This window comes from Oncorhynchus kisutch, linkage group LG2 (assembly GCF_002021735.2).
Source record: "Oncorhynchus kisutch isolate 150728-3 linkage group LG2, Okis_V2, whole genome shotgun sequence".
Lineage (NCBI taxonomy): Eukaryota > Metazoa > Chordata > Actinopteri > Salmoniformes > Salmonidae > Oncorhynchus > Oncorhynchus kisutch.
Genome location: NC_034175.2, coordinates 60,061,580 through 60,080,042, shown reverse-complemented (window position 1 = coordinate 60,080,042; position 18,463 = coordinate 60,061,580). Strand labels below are relative to the sequence as shown.

General features: G+C 41.1%; 1 protein-coding gene and 1 pseudogene across 2 annotated transcripts in view; one reads left to right on the top strand and one right to left on the bottom strand.

The window, feature by feature from the left end:
- LOC109869335 (ganglioside-induced differentiation-associated protein 2) overlaps positions 1 to 8,577 on the bottom strand; it is a 32,864-nt gene extending 24,287 nt beyond the window's left edge. The window contains exons 1-6 of one of the 2 annotated variants that reach the window (XM_020459426.2): positions 8,345 to 8,577; positions 4,704 to 4,922; positions 3,018 to 3,157; positions 2,444 to 2,597; positions 2,003 to 2,091; positions 12 to 88 (exon numbers count right to left, since the gene is read on the bottom strand). In XM_020459426.2, coding sequence (XP_020315015.1) covers positions 12 to 88; positions 2,003 to 2,091; positions 2,444 to 2,597; positions 3,018 to 3,157; positions 4,704 to 4,885 — 642 coding nt within the window. In that variant the 5' untranslated portion in view covers positions 4,886 to 4,922; positions 8,345 to 8,577. The remainder of the gene's footprint in view (positions 1 to 11; positions 89 to 2,002; positions 2,092 to 2,443; positions 2,598 to 3,017; positions 3,158 to 4,703; positions 4,923 to 8,344) is intronic. The other variant, XM_020459418.2, reaches the window with a different exon arrangement.
- LOC109904754 (WD repeat-containing protein 3-like) lies at positions 8,575 to 16,518 on the top strand (annotated as a pseudogene).
- Positions 16,519 to 18,463: the final 1,945 nt, after the last annotated feature.

The window sequence follows — 18,463 nt, the reverse complement described above, 5'->3', positions numbered from 1 at the left end:
TAAGAACACACCTCTTCCATATCCGTCACAGCGAACACCACCATCTCTATGCTCTTTCCATGGTTCTCGAGAAACCTGCGGACCGTTCCTGCAAAAAAACAACAGTTACACACTCCAGAGACACAGTCATATGTTTCACATAGGTCAGGGGTCATGGATGAGTTATGAAACATCATGCCAGTATGAATAGTTGCAAGGCTGGAAAGTGTTGATTGTTTGAAATATCTGGGATTAAGTATTGATTCTGAATCTTTTGGAAAGCATATTGATTATATTAGAAAAACAGTTAACTATAAGCTTTGTTTACTATACAGATCTATTAATTGTATTAATATATCCATTTAAAAGACCTTAGTAACCGGAATGCTGCATCCTATCATAGACTATGGTGACATCATCTACCAAAACACAACCAAGACCTTACTTTGCGAATTAGATTTAATTTATAACATATCTTTGCCGATTCATTATTGGATGCAATTATAAGACACATCATTAAACAATGTATGAATCACTTATTCAAACAGAAGACAACTGCATTGGTACCAATTTATTTTGAAATCTATCAACTTAAAAAATGTCCCTGTTTATATATTAAGGAACACCTAACGATACAAGACTCACAGTACTGCTTTCGACAACGGCAGCATTTACAAATGCTAAGGGTACTTCATGAGATTGGCATAAGATCTTTCAGATACAAACTGACTAGAATAATTTACCTATAGAAATCAGTACATTAATAATTACTGAATTAATATAAGAAAGCCCTTTTTTAAATGCGAAGAACAAACTGTTTTTAACTAACAAAAACATCACCATGTGGAGATTTGTGTGTGTATACACACACACACACACACACACACACACACCAAAAATGTAAAACGCAACATGCAACAATTTTTTCAACAAGTTCATATAAGGAAACCAGTCCATTTAAATAAACAGAAATACGCCTCAGTTTCATTAGCTGTCCGGGAGGCTGGTATCAGATGATCCCACAGGTAAAGAAGCCGGATGTGGAGGTCCTGGGCTGGCGTGGTTACATGTGGTCTGCGGATGTGAGCCGGTTGGACATAATGCCAAATTCTCTTAAAAACGATGCTGTAGGCAGCTTATGGTAGAGAAATGAACATTAAATTCTCTGGCAACAGCTCTGGTGGACATTCCTGCAGTCAGCATGCCAATTGCACACACCCTCAAAACGTGAGACAGCTGTTGCATTGTGTTGTGTGACAAAACTGCACATTTTAGAGTGGCCTTTTTATTGTCCCCAGCACAACGTGCACCTGTGTGATGATCATGCTGTTTAATCAGATTCTTGATATGCCACACCTATCAGATGGACGGAGTATTTTGGCAAAGGAGAAATGCTCGCTAACAGGTATTTAAACACATTTGTGCACAACATTTGAGAGAAAAACTTTTTGTGCATATGGAACATTTATGGGATCTTTTACTTCAGCTCATGAAATATGGGACCCACACTTTACATGTTGCGGATTTTTTGGGGGTCGGTATTTGTATGCATGCATGCATATATACACACATGTCAGGGATGGGAAACTGGCAGCCAATTTCCGAAAGACAAAAATAAATATATGTACCCAGTATATTTTTCTCTCCACCCCATGAAAAAATTAGTATAATTGCATATTGATGTTGCATGTTGAATTGATATTTGTAGCAGTAGTTGTATTTGTAGATCTACAACTTTTAATTTGCTGTTAATATAAGTTTAATAAAATATTATTAGTTAATTGTTATTGTTAGTAGTTGCCATATTATTATTTTTTCTAAGTATTGTTTGTTTGTTTTAGTTTATTTCATTGGGATATTCTTGAAAACAAGATGTTGCATCTCAAGAGATTTCATCCTGCAAAATTTCTAACAAATAAATAATAGTTCAAAGCCACATATGAGCTACTTAATATGATGTGACATGGTGTAGGGTACGCTACTGTATGAGAGATCATTATTAGTGAATGTGTGCGTGTCTTACTGAAGGCGATGTGTGTGGCGTCCTCTAGTGCGTATCCTCTCTTAGTTGTGCTTACCACACAGAAGGCCACAGATGCCATGGCCTGCTCTCTGCAAAGACACAAACATCAGCTCTCACACAACTCCACATACTAACAGTACACACCACAAACCCCATTCAATTGACAGTACAGTACACACCACAAACACAGTAAATTGTTTTTACAAAAAACATGAGGTTAATGGGCAGTAAGGGAGCACCTGGCGCTCCACACAGACGTGTTATGTGGGGAGTAAACACGTGTGTGTGTGTGAACAAGCTGTGATGTAATCAGCAGGCCTGCTGTCCCAGTCACACCTAGCGGAATGCCAAATGAACACGAGGTGGAACACATAGAACAATGTGTTGTACTTATGCAATACAGTCAACTTCATGTCAACTAATGATGAGTTAATGTCTTACTTGGCGAGCTGCATTACGTTCCTATAGCAGCTGTACAGTGAGCTCTCAGCAGCCGTCCTGTACTTGGCTTTGTACTTGGGGCCCACCGTGTGGATAATAAAGCGTGCCGCCAGGTTAAAGCCTTTGGTCATTTTCGCCTCGCCTGTCCGACATCCTGTGGATAAACACATACACATGAATACACACATACAGGTAATACAAGAGTATATCCCACACAGAACACACAAATATAACATTCTTCACCATGAACACAGCCTTGAAAGGGATTTGCATAGCAACACACACAGCAACAAGACCCAATCTAACACTTTTCCCCCCCGTTTGAATATTAGCAAGTGGTATAAAAAGCTGGCAGTAATGTGTTTGTCTCCAGTGCTCACATGATGTTAACACATTACATTAATTTTGACAGCATAACACAAGGTCATTTTCAGTAGACACAAACCAATAGAAGTTGGACAACGAAAATAAGCATTCTGATTGATCAAGTTGATATAGTACCTCATCCATGTCAAAATATTTTCTCTTGTTTTGTACGTCGTCCTTGACCTGAAAACTCAGTGGTGCCCCCTACCGTTCAGTTTGAGCAGCTCATCTCGAAGCTCAGGCCCAGCGTGTAAGAGGATGCTCTCAGAGATGGGGTTTTTGTCCGTCAGAGTCTCATTACTCGTGTTGACAATCGCTGTGCAGTTCAGCAGGGCCACGTCGCCATTACTTGAGAGGAGACAGCAGAAAGAAAGAGGGTTAGATATTTTAACTCTGTATTGGTCGTACAGTATGAGGTTGGAGCTTGCGTATCTCCCTTTGACATCCATGGACGATTTACACAACAGTTTAAGTTTGACTACAGGTGTGTTTACTGAGTTAAGATCCTGCCCACAGGGTTTTGCAGGGCTCTACAGTGCGACCATTTTACTCGCTTATGCGCCTAAATATTTTACTGTGCGACCTGGAATTTGTATTTAGGAGCACCGGTGTGCCTAGAAAAATGAAGGATTCTAGCTATAACACCTCAAATATTTGTCACTTTGCTCCTAAATTGCTTTGTGTGCGCTTACATTTTTCAACTTAGGTGCACACGTGCTCCTTGTAAAATAGCCCTGCTTTGTCAAACTCTAAAAGGGGAACTACTCAAGCAGTTAAGTTGGTACTGAGTCATGACATCCTTAGTCTTCAGTCACTGAGAAATAAGCCTATGACAACCTTGACACTGGAGTGCAGATCAACAGACAGCCGAGCTACTGAAACAGAAAAGAAGACGCACGATCAGGTTTACAGTGATGTTTCACTTCACTTAAACGCTGGCGCTTGCAAACAGCCAATGGACAGGTCATAATGATTTATTCCTCACTACATCGGCATAATCACAGCAGTACGACCTCAAAAGGGTTGGCTGTGAACAAGCCTTGTTGTACACACCTGGAGGGGTTAAAGCAAAAATAAACCCCATGAATGAAACTTAAGTTGAGCTCAGATCGATTGTCTGCGGGGCCAAGTTAAGCACCCCTTTCATGTAAAAAAAAAGTAATGACCATCATACCTTTAGGGAAAAAGGATCATTTTGTACATGTATTAAACAGAGTTTGACCAATCCCAGTCCTTCTCAATTGAAAAAAATACATAGATCCTAACAAAAAAAAATCTTCACAAAAAATCCATATGATGAAAATCCAGCGCAGTGACGGAGAACTTTAACCCCTGCACTTGGGGTGATCGTTGTTGATCCTTGTGCAAAGGGAGTGCAAGTCAATCAAGACACTGTGTCAAGTCCTGAAAATGCGGACAAATCAGGAACAGAAAAGTGATTTTCCTCAGACCTGTGTAAAAAGGCCTTAGTCCAGTCTGTTCCTTTAACAACAGCAGGAATGTGAAGAGGGCTTGAGGCCACCTGGGTACAAAGGTCTTACTGAGAGACTCCTACTAGTGGAACTTCTGGACACATCATGTGCTCAGCCTCGCTCCACAAAGAGGATCTATGAGGTAGGGTCTAGAATGCTCATGTGGAAAGAGAGAGAGAGAGAGAGAGTGGTGCATGGAGCAATAACAGAATCACAAAGCACAAGAAGCCAGGGATTCAACTTGAGAGACCTTATTGCTGTCAACAAAGGCATTTGATAAGAGTTTGACGATTATGAACATATGAGAAAATGAGAGACCCCCGAGATAAAGAAAAAAAGAGAGAATGCGAGAGAGCAAAAGAGAGACCAAATGATAGGGAAGTGGTATTAGAGATAGAGGTCCAGTCAGTGTGCATACTCACTAGAGCACTATCTTCCTGTTGATGTCCTCTCTGTAGGGAAAAGGGGAGGGGAAGGCCTCCTGGCTGACCAGGCTGTCGGTATACTCCTTCTCTGTCTCTTCTCCCTCAAGGTCTGGCTGCCGCTCCCAGGTGGACAGAGTCTGTACCTCCACAAACTGAGAGCGTGCTCCCAGAGGATCCATTCCTGCACTTCGCTGGCCTACACCTCAATGCTCCCCACTGTAAACAAAGCCAGAGAAAGACAAAGTGCATATATCAGTGTCCACTGTCCAGGAGCCAAATAGGAGCAGTTATCAAATCAAATCAAATTTATTTATATAGCCCTTCGTACATCAGCTGATATCTCAAAGTGCTGTACAGAAACCCAGCCTAAAACCCCAAACAGCAAGCAATGCAGGTGTAGAAGCACGGTGGCTAGGAAAAACTCCCTAGAAAGGCCAATACCTAGGAAGAAACCTAGAGAGGAACCAGGCTATGTGGGGTGGCCAGTCCTCTTCTGGCTGTGCCGGGTGGAGATTATAACAGAACATGGCCAAGATGTTCAAATGTTCATAAATGACCAGCATGGTCGAATAATAATAAGGCAGAACAGTTGAAACTGGAGCAGCAGCACAGTCAGGTGGAAGTTGAAACTGGAGCAGCAGCATGGCCAGGTGGACTGGGGACAGCAAGGAGTTATGACAAGGACCAGCAGACAGTCACAAGTGGTGAATACATTGGTGTTTACAAATGGTCTGGTGGTTTCAGTGTTCATCATTCAGTAGGTTAAAAGTAGAAATAACAACCCATTTTGTAGAGCAAAAGGATTTTAACACAATCCAAGAAAGGCTTTGTTCGGACAGATTAAAATTACACTGAACAAAAATAAAATGCAACATTTTCAAAGATTTTACTGAGTTACAGTTCATAAGGAAATCAGTTTATTTCAATAAATTCATCAGGCTCTAATCTATGGATTTCACATGACTTGGAATACAGTTATGCGTCTGTTGGTCACAGAAGTAGGGGAGTGGATAGGGTTGCACATTTTGGGGAACATTCAGAGGTGGAAACTTTCCATAGGAATATATCAGAATTAATATTAATACCATTTAAATGTAAATGTTTTTTGCATTGGATATATTTACCATATCATATGGAGACAGAAACATAAACCGTTCAACCTTATAAGTAGACAAAATTGCAAATGATTAAATCCTTCCAAAATAAATAAATAAAACGATTTAGTTTCAAATTGAAATTGGTTGTCTTCCTCTCAGGCTTCCATGTCTTCTCCCTGGACCTCTTCAATGTCCACCTCTTGAACATCAGACTAAGGCCTCATCTTCACTGTCACTTTCCAACCTTGTTAAGGATGGCTTGTTGTCAGGCTCTAAAAACCTCAAATTTGCCCGGTTTGCCACCAATTTGTCAACCCTTGTATTGGTCAGCCTGTTGTGTGCTTTGGTGTGTGTGTTCCCAAACAAGGACCAGTTGCGCTCTGAGGCGGCTGATGTTGGTGGGATTTGGAGGATGATGTAGGCAACAGGGGAAATATTCTCAGATCCACAAAGTCCCTTCCACCAGGTGGCTGATAAGATATGTTGGCACGACTGTCATATTTTATCTCCATCCCAAAGTCCTTGCTTGGAAGTGTACTTGGCCAGACTGACAATAACCTTGCCCTCATCCAGGCCAAGGTGGCGAGACACGGTAGTGATGACACCATAGGCCTTGTTGTTCTCTGCACCAGACAGGATGCTCTTGCCAGCATACTTGGGGTCCAACATGTACGCTGCGGCATGTATGGGCTTCAGGCAGAAGTCTTCACGCTTTTTGATGCATTTCAGAACTGCTTGGAGCAACAGTGAAGTGGGCAGGGCAGTACGAATGTCTTCTCTTACATCTGCAAGCAGAGTCTGAACATCAGATAGGATGGCATTGTCTCCCCCAATCCATGCAATGGCTACTGCTATAGGTTTCAGGGGTTTCAGGCTGCTTATCACTCTCTTCCAAAATACATCATCCAGGAAGATCCTCTTGATGGGGCTATCCATATCGACAGACTGTGATATGGCCATTTCTTGGAGAGACTCCTTCCCCTCCAGGAGACTGTCAAACATGATGACATCACCACCCCAACAGTTGTTGCTGGGTAGCTTCAATGTAGTGCTCTTATTCTTCTCACTTTGCTTGGTGACGTAGATTGCTGCTATAACTTGATGACCCTTCACATACCTAACAATTTCCTTGGCTCTTTTGTAGAGTGTATCCAACCAATTGTTCAGTGCCATGATGGCCTTGAGGAGCAGATTCAATGCATGAGCAGCACAGCAAATGGGTGTGATGCGAGTGTAGGACCCCTCCACTTTAGACCAAGCAGACTTCATGTTAGCAGCATTGTCTGTCACCAGTGCAAATACCGTCTGTGGTCCAAGGGCATTGATGACTGCCTTCAGCTCTTCTGAAAATGTAGAGACCGGTGTGTCTGTTGTCCCTTGTGACTGTGCTCTTGTAGTGTGGGCTCAATAGCATCTCATTAGAGTGCAAGATCTTCAGAATCAGTTGTACATGTGATGGAAGAATGCACATGTAGAGGGTTGCAATTCTATTGAATTGGGGATAGTTAACCAAAATATGCCACAAGCCCTAGAATTGCCTTACATGTATCCCACAAAAAAAGGTTAACTGTTATAAGCTAACTTTTTTAAAATGAATTTAAGCTAAATTCCCCAAATTCCAGGGACGTAACTTAATTTACTGGAAAGCTTCTGACCCTTTGCAACCCTAGGTGTGTATCAGAAAACCAGTCAGTATCTGATGTGATCACCATTTGCCTCATGCCGTGCTTTATCAGGCTGTTGATTGTGGCCTGTGGAATGTTGTCCCACTCCTCTTCAATGGCTGTGCTAAGTTGCTGGATCTTTTATTTCAGCTCATGGAACCAACACGTTACGTGTTGCATTTACATTTTTGTTTAGTGTAGTTCTAGACAGTAATAACTTAACCAATTTCAGGACTTCTGTAACTTCTAGTCTACAACCTGCCAAATAAAGCCTATCACCTAAATAGCAGAAGCCAAATTTGTCAGTAGACATTTTATTATGTTTGGAATATTCTGATTGCATTTTTAGGAGGTTAAGTGGCAGTTAGATCAAATTGGGTGAATATGGCAAGCAAGGTCTGACTAGGTCCGACTCATTACTGTTACATTAGTGCACCTAAACAGACAGGGAATTTGAATGGACCATAAGGACTCGATGAAATGCAGAATGAAGATAAAATATATACTAGCTAATTTTCATAACTTGAAAAAAAAAGTATACATTTGTGTTTACTGAAGCATGGTCAAACATTTCCTAGTGTTTTAGCTTGTGCCATTACTCATATTATGTTATTACCATTTGAACGGTTAAATAGGCCCTATTTATGGGGAAAACATCAAATGAGAACATCAAATGTGTCGTCATCACCAACCATGGAGTTCGAGCTCAGCTGACCATCACATACATTACCAGTGCAGCGTTTGCTTTCATTTTACTTTGATTCGCAAATAACCTGCTAGCACGGCAGCAAATAGTAGCATGTCGAAAAAGGGAAGGAAATCAAATATGTATTTATCTAGCTAACGTTAGGTAATCAGAAGAAACATTTACACCTACCCGTTTTCCTTCGTCCACGAATATGTTGTCTACTCCGAGCAGGACTGAATTACAAAAAGCATCGAATGCAGGGAGTCTTCATGATTTTGTTATGATCACAAACATGGCAAAACTTGATTTGATCAAGCCAATTCCCATCGCACAGTCACGTTTACTATAGTTAGGTGTGTACCTGATCAGCTGATTCACTACAAAGAACCCAAACACGCATAACAATCCCTTCCGGAATAATGCCCAGGGATGTACAATAAATCCCAACATTTGTGTAAAACGCATAGTACAGCATTCAGAGGACCTATTAGAATTGCAGCTACCGGTAAGTAAATCCTCGAGAGCATTTTCTATATTGCAGGTAAATGTATGCATTTAGATATACGGTCAAATATATGGCATAGAGCAGAGATATTTTGTAATAAAATAAACAACAACACAAGAAGCAACCCCATAAAACAGACTAATGTAATAAATACAAAAACTAGTTACTGTGACTGATCGATAATTCAATTGCAATTTAACAAGATTATAAGTACAATAATCATAACAACATATTTAAAATATACGTATTTTCTGCTTATTTGTGTTTATGTGTTTCTGTATTTAAACATTTAAAAAAATCAGTTTATAGTTTGTGTTCGACTACATATGTGTTTGATTAGTAGGGTCTTCCTCGTGTGCCCAGAAAACGGGTTTCCACTAGTTACCATAGCCCCCCCCCAAAAAAATATATGGTTATATCGTAAAAATTAATGAAAACAAAAATAAGCTTTTTGGTCTTTACTTAAGGTTAGGGTTAAGCTTCCTGAATGCTTCAGAGCTTTCACAAAATTCTGCTAAAAAACGGTGAATTCATTGGAGCTTCATTCTCGGTTCCCAGTGCACATTGGACAGTGGATCACAGTGGACATATGCTGGTCAACAATAAACAGCAACGTATGATTATCAAATATACATGTTTTCTCTTTACTGTTTTCATCAAAACTCCGTGGCTCGTTGACTTTAGTAGGGCCAGTTGGAACACCAGCAGGTTTACATAATGCTTCCATGTTTTGCTTTCAGGATTACCATTTTTCTAAAACCGAATCTATGGCATTATTTCGGACGCTTAAGACATAAGCGATACTATACTAAATAGACGATTTATTTGAACAACAGTGCAGAAAGTATGGTTTCACATGTTCGGTGTTTGGTTTATTGTCATACATTTCTCGGATCGCTAACATGATGTGTATTTTTCCCTTCTCTGATCTTTCCTACTTTTCCCCATCCCTCTCTTTCATCAGGGCTCTGACGCGGTGCTGGAGGTGTTCAGTGTGCTGCCAGGACGAGGTGGAGAGGGTGATGGCCAAGAAGCTGAAGAGAGCCAAGAAGAAGGCCAGGTAAGTCGCAGACAGAGTAGAGATCACACTGTCACTACAGCCATGGCAAAAACCAGTCTGCAGATGTAGTTCAAGTTGGGACATTCGTCAAACATGTGTGGAATCTAATTCCAATCAAACTAAATACTTCAAATGTTTATATATACAGTTATGATGATTACATTTGTGAAATATAAAGATGAGGTGCTGCTGCCCCCTCGTGTAGGGATGTGCAGGGTGCAGAGGAGGAGGACGCCCCAGAGCCTGTGGTGGTGAGGAAACTGACTTATGAGATTGTGAGACTGACCAACATCAAGGCCTCTGCCAAGATTAGGTACACACACACACACACACACACACACACACGCATGCATGCATGCATACTCTCACACACTCAATCAACCAACCAACATTTTGTGTCACTCTATATCCTAGATGGGTGGACTGCCTGCTGTTTGCGGGTGGGGAGTTGAAGGTAGCCATGCTGCTCCAGAACAACACAGTGGAGACTTACAGCCTCAAGACGTCTGATAAGAACCCCACGGGCACTAAGACCTCCAGGCTCGCCCTGGGGGACCCGGGTGCCCGCACATTGGCCTTCAGCTCAGACAGACAACATTGCTGCCCCTTCCGCCTCTCCGGGGACACTGTCAAAGTCTGGAACAGGTGGAAACATCAGGTCACACAGCGCTAGGATTGACCTGACCATGGGGTTTCACTGTATAAGTTAAATCTAGTTAATTAAAGCTTTAGGCTTTCCAGCATCTTTAAAAGTTTACATATATTATGACACCTAGACACATATTATAAGAAGTTTTCTTAATTCTGTCGTAACAGGAAATTCCTCTCTGTGACAGGTCTACCCTGCAGGTGATTCGCACCATGGTGTATGAGTATGCCCTCTGCTCCCTGTTCGTCCCTGGAGAAAGGCAGATCATCCTAGGAACCAAGGTAACACACATGCATGCACACACTAACATACACCAAACTTCTGCAGATGTGTATTATCCAGTATTGGACTATTGTGTGGAACTCAGGCTTACCGAGAGAGGACTCTAGTCCCCATGCCTGTTTTATTATGAGCAGTGCCATTGAGGACTTTTGCCATGTTGGCGCTGCCCATGCTCTCACAGACGCCATAGTGGGACAGATACAATGATGTAATGTCTATGGGCTAACCAAGTCTGTCTCTCTCCTCTCCTGTCAGAGTGGTAAGATTCAGATATTTGACTTGGCATCAGGAACCCTCCTGGAGACTGTCGATGCCCATAACGGAGCTCTGTGGACCATCTGTCCGTCTCCTGATCAGGTACTGTCTGTCTGTCAGGATCTACCTGTCCATGTTCAACATCATCCACAATACATGTAGAGCGTTCATGGATCTCATCTTCTAAAGTGCCAATCTCCATTACAACTCCAAAGTTTCCCTTATCTGTAGATAAAAGCCCATGGACAAGTCCACGTTTACAGAGTGATGCTGAGACTCACTTTAAAATCTACAGTATGTCAAACAAAAACCAATGTTTTAAAAGTTAAACAAACCATACAACTCTATGCACAATGATTACTTTGAACAATTTCCACATTTTTTTTTTTTAAAAAGCACATTTACTTGAAGAACAGTATGCAGATGCAACGTTTGGTAACAAAATGACATTACCAAACTTTGCATCTGCACTTTGTTTGACATACATTTTTAAGTCTCAGCATCACTCCTTTATCGTGGGATTGCCCCCATACAATACAATCATTCCCATTTGCTCTGACTGTTTATTTGACTGTGATTATGTTATTTCCTCAGAGGGGGATAGTGATGTCAGAGTTTCAGCTGATTAAGGATGGAGAGGCTGCACAGAAGTAAACCAAGATGTATTCCTTCTGTTTCACATACTGTCAATAACACAGTAATGCTGTTTTATACTAGAGGCAAAGAAGTTCTGTTGTCCAGGCAGGTACTAGTGATCCCAGGCTGCGTGGTGTTATTCAGGTGAGCTTCTATGGAGTTTGTGTGTGTGTGTGTTGCAGGAGGCTGACAATGAAACGCATGCGTACACTGCAGCTGGATGAGGATGTGTTGCATGTGTGAAATATTCTCCCTGCTGCACTGTACCGTCAAGGTCTTCTACACTGACACACTCAAGTTCTTCTTCTCTCTGTATGGACACAAGCTCCCTGTGTTCTGCCTGGACATCTCTCATGTGCGTACCAGTACTCAATCTGGCAAACCAATCTAAACTAAAAACTAATGTAATGTGTGACGGTAGATGAATATAGAATGTGCATGGTTAAAGTTGCTGTGTGTTATGTGTGTCTAATCTATCTTGACTCTGAATGTTACTTCTTCTCCGCCTGTCAGGACAGTGCCATGATAGCAACCAGTTCTGCAGACAGAAACGTCAAGATCTGGGGTCTTAATTTTGGGGACTGTCACCGATCTATGTTTGCCCACGATGACAGGTACAGAAAATGTATAACCTAATGTTAATATGAATATATAATATACTGCCAGAACACATCGTCCTAAGCCGTCAGACATATGGACAGTGTAAATGGCTTAATGTGGATGCTTTACCAACGGTCTCAAATTATATCATTTAATATACATTGACTTCACTCTCCCCATTTCCAGTAAAATATTTAATTTAATCTCCAGTTTCAGAAACACTGTCCTAGTTAGCCACCTCTGACTGATGACATCACCCCACCTGCTCTTTCATGTCGCCGTTTTGTCATTTCTCATCTGCTTTCCTTCTCCTTCTTTCATTTCTCAGCATCATGTACCTTCAGTTTGTTCCCAAAACCATATGTTCTTCACAGCGGGGAAGGAAAAGAAGATACAACAATGGGATGCAGTAAAGTTTGAGCACATCCAGACTCTAGAGGTGACATTCACTCCCATGCTGTTACATTTCCCATATGGAGATGAGGCCTCGAGTTCCATTATTAAAAATGTGTTGAATATTGATGATTGGCAAGCAATTATGTGACCTAAATGCGCCCTTTCCCATCGGAGGGACTTAATTTATTATTATTTATTTCAAACAGTGGAAGTATAAAGGTGTGTTTTCTCTGTGTTGTTTCTCTCTCACTGACGTCTCGTGTGTCTCACAGGTTCCTGGAGAGACCAAAAGCAGTAGAAGTGGCGAAGAAGAACATAGAGACAGTCAAAGCTGTGTCATGACTTTACTTTCATTAATCTGATTATTGTTATTTATTTAATCATCTAACTATGTTTAATTGTTACCCAATTTAAATTAATCATGTAACAATTAACTAATTAGGATTTGGGGCACCACAGAAGAGGTTGTTTTAAGAGTTACCATCTCCGGAATTAAACTCTATAAGGTATATATCTATTACATCAATAAACAGCTGGAGCTCTTATTAATCATTACCTCATATCATCATTCTGAACAGTCGTAAACTCAAGCATCTGCAAAAAAAACAGCCTTGCTAATGATTCAGTGCTACACAAATTGGTTTAATTATTTATTTACTAGCTACCTAAAAAATAACACAGAAGAAACATACACACTTACTACATGAGACAAAGGTCCCTAGCGGACTTTCACAATATGGCTTTTTATCCAACAACATGGAGAAAGAGAGAAAAAGACACTTATCGTCGATACATTTCAGGACTTTTCTCACATGAATCATATAGTTTTCACACGAACCGCCACCCGTTTGGAATAAGAAATCATGAATGTATTTACGTGTGGATGTCTTTGTCCGGCTTGTAGTCCTGAACAGAACTACAGAGTTCACTCTGTTCCATTCGATCCTGAAGCTGCTTATTTGAAGATAAGCCAGCTGTGCCGATGGTTCCAGTCAGGTGATGAGAGTAGCGTACTACAATGTTTTGTCAAGGGTAGTAGGATGGTTTGAAGAGTTCAAGATATTTTACTCGGGACAGCTAATCAGCTGTACCAGTGATTGTCTGAGAGGGTTTGTTTTCCTCTTCCTCCTCGTGTTGATAGTCAAGATTTGACCCACAATGAACATGAGCTGCAGCTTGCTGTTTCTCTGGCCTAAAGGAAGGTGAGTTTATTTCTTCACCTCGTGTTGAGGTTCAAAGTACCAACCATTTCAAACGTGTAGCTACCCGCCTCACGTTCCCTGGTCTAATGTTAATTTTGTTAACAAGGCTCGAAGGGGACAGCTCCGTCTGTCTGACACGCTCTCCGACCTCACTTGGGGCATGGCTACATACGTATCCACAGTTTATAGGAGATAGATTCTCTTATACCTCCTAAAATCACATTCTTATCTTAACAACAATACTTTAAACATTTTTCATACTACATGCACGTATTGGATGGAAACTTGACAGATAAAGGGGATATACTTTCCACGTTACAGTATTTCGTCCATACAGTTTTTAATGACATCACAAAACGAAAAGCAATATCACATTAGTTTTCCATAGCTCCCCACTGACCACTCCCCACGCCACATTATGTTACAAATATTGTTCCAGTATTCACGTTTGACCGAGTTAGAGTTTTGTCGGGAAAAGTCTGTGAAACAGATTCCTTTGTTCATACTGGAGGGGAATAAAGAAAGTCTTCTCCTTAAATTTACGACAGGGTGTGGAGGTGTCAAAACCCCCACACCAGATCCCTCTTCCACTCTGCAGGTGAGAGAAGGTCTGTTATTTTCAGCCATTTCCAAGCTGATCTGTCCCATTGTGATCCTCACAGGACAGTCATGACAGCGTCTCCACGTCAAGTAACTAGACTGCAGAGATGGAGAGGTTGTATGTGTGTAATCTGTAATGGTGTGTGTGTGTGTGTATACAGTATATGTGTCTCTCTTCAGGCTGAGCTTGTCATGGAGGCTCTGGAGCTGTACAGATCAGAGATAAGGAAAATGTAGGAGCATCAGCCTGCCAGTCAGCCGGCAAACAGTTGCCTCCAACTAAAGTCAATCTTATCTTTGTGGCCTTTGGAAACGTTTCTGTAAATTTTTAATCCCACCTGAAATTATGATACGTGCATAGCCCAGGGTACTAGCTCCGTTCCTCACAAATCGATCATGTAACCATTGTAACTATATCCTCTTCTGCCTTCCTTGCAGCCGTCTCACTATGTCATGGCACGTGATGAAGAAGGCCCATTCCAGTGAGCCGGAGGTGTCTCTGCTGGTCCTGCCGTTCCCCTACGTCCCAAACCTGCTGTCTCTCTTCAACAGCTATGTCCAGGATGGCCTGGAGGTCGAGCTAGTGTGCCGCTTCTTTCTGCTCAGGTATGCTAGCCTCCAACACAGGCTTCTCAAGTAGTGCGATAACCTGGGGAAGTTCTCCCTTTAGGATGATTATATAAAGGGATGGAGTCTAGATTCAAACTAGTTATGTGTTGCTATTTTGCATGGGTGGAGCTCCAAACAGAGGTGGTGTTTCCGAAAAATAATTCTGACTTCAAACAAGTTAGGTATCATAAGATAATGCTGCATAAGCTGCTAAAACATTGTCCGACACACAGTAGGAAAAGAGGCATGGACAAAACAAGGAAAAACAAAATGGGAAAAACAAGGAAATGCTTCTCCTGGAGGAAAATTACATTTCTACTTACGGCCAATAAAATGCGAACGTTAACAGCCGGCGCTTCCATTGAAACGCACAATCCAATACTATAGTTTTCCAGACTTCCACTAGTCGAGTCAACGACACTATATTTGAAAGGATGACGTCTCGAGACGATGGACATGCTAACAAACAACATTACACTAATCATAAGTGTTTGTCAGTCAGTTGTTTGTGCATTTCTCTCACATAATTTCTGATGAAAACCTTGTAACTCGATTTTTGCTAATTTTCCTATTTTTCTTTTATGGATATATATATATATATATAAAAAGCTATGAACTCTGAACATTTCATGACTAAGACCAAGACAATGTATTCACAATAGCTTCTGAAGTTTCATAATTGTATGTTTGTTAATGGGGAGAATATGGTAATTTGTTCAATTTCCTGAAAAGTTTTTGTTGTGGAGATAAGAGGTTTACATCAGACACAACAATATGCAAATAACCTCACACAGGTGTGTGTGTCTGATGTCTCTGTGGTACTTGCGAGTAGATGAGCCTCATGTCTGTCTGTGTCTGTCCTCACTGTGCTGGTTGGTCCTTATCTCTCCAGGGTCCACTTTGGCCAAATCTCCAGTAACCAGATGCTGCCAACCGTCATAGATCAGCTAAGAAGCAACACCCTCTTTAAAGTCTGAGAGTTCAGGGTAAGTCCAATCAAAGATTATAGAAACATTTACTCTAAAGGCCGATGATCCACAAGTCTTATCAAACTGTTTCTCGCCTTCTGCTACTGGATGTTCTGGGGTTCAACAGTGCTGGTCTCCAGTTTCCCTAGGTGGAGGTCGAGAGGAAAGAGGACATCATGTTCTTTGTCGACGCCGCCTCGATGAGAAGCAAGAGAGAGAAGAGAGCTCTACTCATCATCGCCTGAATCACTCTCTCTCTAGAGGCTGGTAGGATGACCTATAGGAGGACGGGTTCATTGTAACTGCTGGAATGGAATTAATGGAACGGAGTCAAACATGTAATTTCCATATGTTTGTTTGATACTGTTCCGTTTATTCCATTCCAGCCATGACAATGAGTCCGTCCTTCTATAGCTCCTCGCACCAGCTTCTTCTGATATCTACCCCACATCATGACTAGTAGGCTACTGCAGGCAAGGCCTTTAGCAGAGATTTACACTGTTAGTTTTATATTTCAACTGTTATAGGATCCTGATAGGACATAACACTGTTGTTCAATGACATGCTTCATTTCCTAAATAAACTGTGTCTGAGTCACTCATGTCAAGCCTCGCTTCCTCAGGTTTTACAGAACGCCTGTGAATTAATAAATCCACTGTGCCCTAACTCAAGTCAAAAGGAAGTAGTGTATGTATACACAGCAGATCCCTATGCAACCACAGTCTCGTATAAAACACATAAAACTCCATCTTAAATAGATACAATTCATGTTGGACTTTTCCCTCCCTGGCCGGTCTTAGTTTCCTGTCACATGGGGGTTTGACAGGTATGATTTAGGCCTGTTTCTCTGGGTTTTCCTGTATCACAGCTTAGGGGAGTGATTCAGGGCTGGATCAGGGCCAAACCGAAGTGGGCTTCAGGGGGATAAAGAGCGGTGTCCGATTTGTCACAGACCACCAGTCTCTCAGACCACCAAGACTGCCACTCCCAAAGAGCTCACAATACAGAACCAGATTCAGTCAGCTACAGGGGAGCCCCTCCTACCTCTCCAGCCTGGTCTCATAGACTAGATGTAACATAGTATAAATCCAGCACACTCAAATTACAATGATACGTTTGGTACAGTTAGATAAGACCGATGATTACTTAATGCAAAAACAAAAGTAGAGTAGTTCCTAACATATTTTGTGTTTTGCAAATTCATAACATGTCATATGAATGGGTGATGGACATTCACAAATGAATACATACCATACGAAACATAACATATACTAAATGGAGCGTCTCAGATTTACGTGCAGAATAATATGAAATGCTCTGAGACCAGGTTGCCCTCTCCTCTCACCACAGTTATTCCATACTGCCATCAGTGGGAGGCAGATTCAGCTTGACTTTACTGCTCTTGTAACCCAGGCTGAATTTATGGTGACTATACCTTATGTATGTTGACAACATAATTCACACAAGAGTAAAGTATAGGATCCACATCTCTCTCATTTCAGTTTTCAGTACCATATTTTGCTGAAATATGGCTGCTTTCATTTTTTCCACAACCCTGAACTTTAATCACTTAACATTGGCAATGTTTCACCCACATCAAACACGTAATGTTCCACAAGTGTGTTTATATCCTGACCGCAGGGCGCTGTGAATTAATGAAACGGACACCTTAAAACACCTTTTCCCCCTGTTCGCTTTTTAATCTTGTAGCAGACAAAAATCTAATTAACTCTGTATTTATAAGGCTGTGAAAAGGGCCAGAAACTCTTTATGAGGCTGAATTTGGCTCTTTAAGCTATAAATGTCACATCTACCTAAATTAAAAATTCTTCAAAAAAAAACTGAAACACACACACAATGTTACAACACACCAGCAATGGATTACAGACTAATCTCAACTCAAAATTGTATTAGAATGCATCATTTATTTTCAAAACAGTGTGAAACATTTTCAGATAGCCTATGTAGCAAACAAAGTTTGACCTGAATATTACCCCCAACATTTAAGTTACCTTTCAGTAAAACTATGAACTCAATTTAAAAAGCAGCTGCCCCTAAAAACGAACTTCTCATTTAGAAAACTGTTTACGTGGCATCGTTTTGTGAGGCTTGGGTTCATGACTGTATCACAACATAAATGAATGTTGAGTATGTTTCAATCCTGCCCACAGCTGGCAACACACAAGTAATCCTCAGTTTGGAACACAACTTCATGGGACCCAATCGTAATGCCTATGGTACATTTTTGTTAACTTTGGTTATCCCTATGGGGTTAGTTAGGGACCATTGGTAAATTACACAATGTAAATGGGACAATATGTTCAAATTCCTATAATTCAAAATTTCAATTTCAACGAACTATAAATTGTAGAAATACATTTTGGGGAATTTAATGAGAAATTTAAAAGGTGTGCCATATGTAAATATTATCTCATTTAAACGGTGTAATTTATTGACGGCCCCTAACTAGCCCCTGAGCTAGGCTATCCAAAGTGAAATACATTTTGCCACATTTGCAGACCAGCCAGTGAAGCTAATTGGTGAAA